General features: G+C 42.6%; 1 protein-coding gene across 1 annotated transcript; it reads left to right on the top strand.

Annotated features, from left to right (window-relative positions):
* Window positions 1–411: 411 nt before the first annotated feature.
* On the top strand, window positions 412–4,943 carry LOC114552883 (metabotropic glutamate receptor 5). Its single transcript, XM_028573979.1, has 6 exons — window positions 412–425; window positions 2,617–2,998; window positions 3,348–3,602; window positions 3,714–3,839; window positions 4,033–4,147; window positions 4,897–4,943. Exons 2-6 carry the CDS (start codon window positions 2,846–2,848, stop codon window positions 4,941–4,943), a joined length of 696 nt encoding a protein of 231 aa, XP_028429780.1. The 5' UTR covers window positions 412–425; window positions 2,617–2,845.
* The last annotated feature ends 525 nt before the right edge of the window (window positions 4,944–5,468 follow it).

The raw sequence follows: 5,468 nt of genomic DNA, 5'->3' as shown, positions 1-5,468 counted from the left end.
TCTGCCCCATCATTAATTACAAACACCAAAACGAACAAGATAGAGAAAATAAATGTGTTTGCATACAAGGGATTCTTTTAGGTAAATTGTAATTGTTATTGTCTCTGTTTTAATGTGCAGTAAATTAAATGCTTTCTCACCACATAAAACAGTGTGTCAGCAGCTAATGGAACTTATTGAATTAAAGCAAGGCAGAGAGGGAGAGAGCATGTTTGTCTCTGCCTATGTTGACTGTTAAAGTTGATTTGGAAGGTTTTATAATGCCCTTGTGGGTAGTTTAGCTGGAACTAGAGATATAAATGCCTAATGGTGTGTGCAAGATGTTTGTTTAGGGAATGAGGATTTTCTTTTCTTTTCCTTTCAGCTACAGTTTGGCCTACGCACTGAGAGGCACAGAGGGGGAGTGTGACAGAGAGACACAGCATGTATGTGACTGAGTGTGTAAGAGAGGCATACATGCATTACATGATTGCAAATGAAACAGTGGCTTGTCTTGGGGAGGTAGAAACATGGTGAAATTATTTTTTATAAGTGGGAATGTGTCTTGCCTGAGTGAGCAGTGCAATTTTAAGTGAGGAGAATCATATTTGTAACGTCAATGTGCCAGTAGATATAGAGAATGGGAGATATAGACATAATTGCGTCATTGGTAGAGACAGTGTGTGTGTGAGAGAGAGAGAGAGAGCGAGCAGAGTTTTGTTTGATTTGATCATTATTGGAGCAGCAGTTAGCCCAGTTGCCATCCTGACACTGTCATGTTAATTACGTTCAGTGAGACTCTCTGTCCCTTGATGCCTCTTTTTTTTTTATCATTCTCTCCTTATCTTCCATTTCCTTTCTTATCTCTCTCTCTCTCTGGCTCTATCTCCATGCACTTCCCCTTTCCCTTTCACTATTCCCTCTTTCCTCTTCTCTCCTTCTGTCTCTTCATCTAATGTGCTCTGTTTCCTTCTCTTCCTCATCCTCTATTTCTATATTTCCCTACACTACACGTTCATTTCTCTCTCCCCATTCTCTCGCTCCCTTTTTTCCCAATTCGGTTAACCACCAACATCCCTATCACGACCTTGATCCTATAATGCATAAGCAGTGAATGCCATCCTCTGCTGTCCAAACTGTCCCAGCTTCCCTCCTGTTTACGGTCAATTAAATTGCTCCATTGCAGTGAAGTAAAGTATTTGTGTAGCTCTGAGGTTAAGCAATGTATAAGACTTGCCCATTAATGCAGAGGGATGGCTGCTTTAAAGTTTACTTGGGGGAGGAAACTAATGCCACCCCCCAATATGGCTGACTGTTAAACACGTGGTGTATTTCTTGTAGCTGGATGTGTCCTGTATGTCTGTTTTAATCATCCCATTGACCACATTTTGAAAAAGGAGTTTCTTTACTGTTAACATCTGTTTGTACTTCATTAAATGGATGCATTCTATAATTTAATATATCAAGGCACATGCAATAGTGTACTTTCTTTCCTAGAACCGAATTAATACAAAATACCCCTGACTGCACAGTTTTTGCCAAATTCTTTGTTTCAGCCTAGAAAACAATGTACACTATAATGGTAACAATGGAAGGGGGCCCAATTTGGAGAGAACACCCAAAAGCCAGTGTTAAAGTAATACCATTAGAGCAGCGGGAGAAAAGGGCATCAAGTAAAGTCAACTTTATTGTCAATTCTGCCTGCAATATGCGCCAGACATACAGAGCAATTGAAAATGTCTCTCCGACCCACGGTGCAATAAGGACACGGTATAACATACCAAGTTTGATTTTGTTAGCATCGAGAGGCAGAAACTTGAGGAATCACATATGGTAGCTGATGGGATTATTTGGTGATCATCAGGGCTTTTGGTTTGGCTTTTGGATTTTTGGCCTTTTGGATTTTTTTATGTGACCTTATTGGTGTCATACGCAAGTTACACAAGTGATTGTCAGTCAACCAAAGATTCTTCACAGCAGCGGTAAGGTGTGATCCGATGTTGCGATTGTGTTGTTGATATGATGTTGACACAGTGGTGACTGTGGTGACTCTGCTGGTCCGTCACAGTGATTTAGAGCTGTGAACCAGGACAAACAGGGCAAGGCCGTAAGGCTGGGCCAGAGTTTGTAAAGCCTCCATACATAAATCGAGAGTACTGGTCTAGAGCTGATTCTGTAGTCATCACATTAAGCTTAATTAAGAACAGACAGTAACAGCTCATTGGTCACTATAATGGCCGATGCAATGGTTGTTATGTAGATTTAATTTGCGCAGTTTAAATTAAACATCAAGTATGCTGAGATTAACATTTGCTGTGGAATGAGTGCACACAAACACTGTCAAGTGAATGTGAATGATACTCAGGCTTTAATTTTATACAGTTATCTCTGCTAGTAGTAGCTAAAAGTCTGTCAAGCTTAAGTAAATCGATCAAACTGCAAACAAGCATGTGTGGCCAGCGTGGCTGTGAAATCCGGCACCCACTAAGATGTTTAAATTCTAACAGAATCTTTTCTGCTCACAGGTTTATGTCTGTCACCTGTTACCATGGTTACCAACTTTACCTTATAAGTGGGGGAGCCTGAAGTTGTTTCAGCCAATGAGACTTAGCCCAGATTTTCTTTTGAATTTCCCAGGTCGCACTGCTGCACCTGTCTCGGCTGTTGCAGTGATGGTCCAACCTTGAAATCTGAGGGAAAGAAAGACCAGAAGAAAGGAATCTATTGAAATTATCCATTCTCAATAACTCCTCTGTGCCACAAGCTCTTGCCATGGCCAAGAAAAGTGTTTCTCAGACAAGTCGTGTCCTGTGACGGCTCTACACAACACATCTGAGATCTGCTTCTCCTTTGTCAACGGACCAAGATGATGCTTTGGCTGCTGCTAGTTCTCTCCATTTGGGTGGGATCTTATCAAGCTGACTCTGCCCAGTCCGAACGGCGGGTTGTAGCACACATACCTGGAGACATCATCATTGGAGCGTTGTTCTCCGTCCATCATCAGCCTCCTGCTGACAAGGTAATTGTGTGTTTTTGCGTCTGTGTATTTCTGCAGGATGATTTGTGTGTTCCCCCCAGGAATCTGTAGCCACCCACTGACATTTAAGGTTTTTTTTCCATTTCGTTATGGATAATTGCAAACAGGAAAAACTCTTGAACATGTCAGTCATGTAAATATAAAACCAATATTAGTCCAAAAGTAAAGCACCCATGTGTTACAAGCCTAAAAATGTGTCTTACTGTTTTAAATGTGTCTGAATAATTTCTGACACCATTAGTAACTGTGACAACATTCAACAACATTATTATCTAAATGCCAGTTCAATTTGATTTGATTTGATTTTTTTTCTTCCACCTTGTCTGCACAGGTACATGAGCGCAAGTGTGGTGCGGTGCGAGAGCAGTATGGTATCCAGAGGGTGGAGGCCATGATGCACACACTGGACCGCATCAACGCTGACCCTCACATCCTTCCCAACATCTCCCTGGGCTGTGAGATCCGGGACTCCTGTTGGCACTCGGCTGTGGCTCTGGAGCAGAGCATCGAGTTCATACGGGATTCACTAGTCTCTTCTGATGACGCAGAGGAGTGGGGTGGAGGAGGCTCCTGGGGAGGGGGAGGAGTGGGAGGAGGAGGCGGCGGCGGCGGAGGAGGAGGAGCCGGAGGAGCTGGAGGAGCTGGAGGGGCGACGATGAAGTGTGCAGACCCCTCTGCCACTCCAATGCGGGGGAAGAAACCCATTGTTGGTTTAATTGGACCAGGGTCAAGCTCAGTGGCCATTCAGGTCCAGAACCTTCTACAGCTGTTCAACATACCACAGATTGCCTACTCTGCCACTAGTATGGACCTCAGCGATAAGGTGAGACCATGTACCTGTAGACAAATGTTTGTTATTGAAGTTGTACAGATGTAGGCTTGTGAATATTAGAGAGAGAATGTATCACTGCTGCTTTAATGGAACTTTAATTTGATTATGTAGAATTACACAGTACTTGTTCTACTATGCTCCTGAATAACTCTTCTTGTCATTGATTTTATTTCCATTGTTTCAGAGCCTTTATAAGTATTTTATGCGGGTGGTGCCTTCAGATGCCCAACAGGCAAGAGCTATGGTGGACATTGTCAAGAGATACAACTGGAGCTACGTGTCTGCTATACACACTGAAGGTACGACCACCCACACACACAACAACTGTCTCTGGCTTTTAAACTCCTCTTCCAAGTTCAGACATGCACACACAGACTCTTGCCTTTTCCATTTTCTTGTTCTCTCCTCCTCTCTCTAACTGCCTCTTTATACTGCATTCTTGACTCCTCATTACATTCATTTACATGGATCTTATTCAGAGTGAATTAAAATAAATTGAACAGTAGTCCAAATGGAAAGTCATTGATTGCTTTCAAATGTTCAATTGTGAAGACATTTTGTTATGCTTCACAAAAAGGAACTTTTGTGATGATGGTGTCAAATGCAATTGACCTCAAAGTAAAATTAATCTTCTCAAAATGTATGCATAATTCCTCAATGATGAATGACAAGTGATAAGCGGCTGTGCCAATTGGAAGGTTGGTGGTTCGATCCCTGGCCCTGCAGTTCCATGCCGAAGTGTCCTTGGGCAAGACACTGAACCCCAAGTTGCCCCTGATGCTGCGCCATCGGAGTGTAAATGTGTGTGAATGTTTATCTGAGCAGGTGGTACCTTGTACGGCAGCCTCGGCCACAGTGTGTGAATGGTGAATGGTTTCTGTACTATATAAATACAGTCCATAAGCATATGGAGACATGGAGGATTGTGTGCCATAGACCATAGAAAATTCAAAGTGAAAGGCAAACATGATTGAATATTATTTATTTGATATAGGCATGGCGATGTACTGCATAAACTCACTTGCTCACTTATTCACTCACACTGAAGGTGGTAGTGAGTTGAGTCAGTTGGTTTACTGGTGGGAGATAGTGTGACAGCTACAGGAATGGAGGATCATGCAGTAACCGTGTCTGTATGTGTCCACTGAGAGAAGGCTTGTTGAACCTGGACCTGTGGGATAAAGCGCAATACACACACACACACACACACACACACACACACAGACTCTAGATCCCGGCCTCAGGCATTGCCTGAGGGCATTACAACAGCATTTGAATTTAGGTATGAAGGGAAAGTGTGTGTGTTAATGGTGTTCATGCATGTACACTGTTAAAATGTGTGTGTTGTGTGTGTGTGTGTGTTGTGTGTATGAGATTTGTTTGTTATTGTGTGTCGGTAATGCAGTGGAGGAGGAGTTCATTGTTTTGTATTTGTAGACCTTGGTGTGACACACGCACACGTGTGTAAAGGCATTTGTCTTTAAAAGAGTGCTTGTGGTTGTTTGTGCAAATGTGTGTATTTGTCAGAAAATTATCGGTATATGTATTTCGTCAGACAAAAGCGGGTTTGACCTTGGAACTGGTCTTCAAGGTTGAATGCTGCCTTCTGAAACACGGAGA

Source organism: Perca flavescens, chromosome 3 (assembly GCF_004354835.1).
Source record: "Perca flavescens isolate YP-PL-M2 chromosome 3, PFLA_1.0, whole genome shotgun sequence".
In the NCBI taxonomy this organism is placed as follows: Eukaryota; Metazoa; Chordata; class Actinopteri; order Perciformes; family Percidae; genus Perca; species Perca flavescens.
The sequence above is the reverse complement of the archived record's forward strand: the minus strand, read 5'-3'. Positions and strand labels throughout refer to the sequence as shown.

Excerpts from the sequence above, each read along its gene's own strand:
- LOC114552883 (XM_028573979.1), top strand. The coding sequence starts at position 2,846 with ATGATGCTTTGGCTGCTGCTAGTTCTCTCCATTTGGGTGGGATCTTAT. Across the intron at positions 3,840-4,032 it reads GTATGGACCTCAGCGATAAG|AGCCTTTATAAGTATTTTAT; the intron begins GTGAGACCATGT and ends CCATTGTTTCAG. Across the intron at positions 4,148-4,896 it reads GTCTGCTATACACACTGAAG|GTGGTAGTGAGTTGAGTCAG; the intron begins GTACGACCACCC and ends CTCACACTGAAG.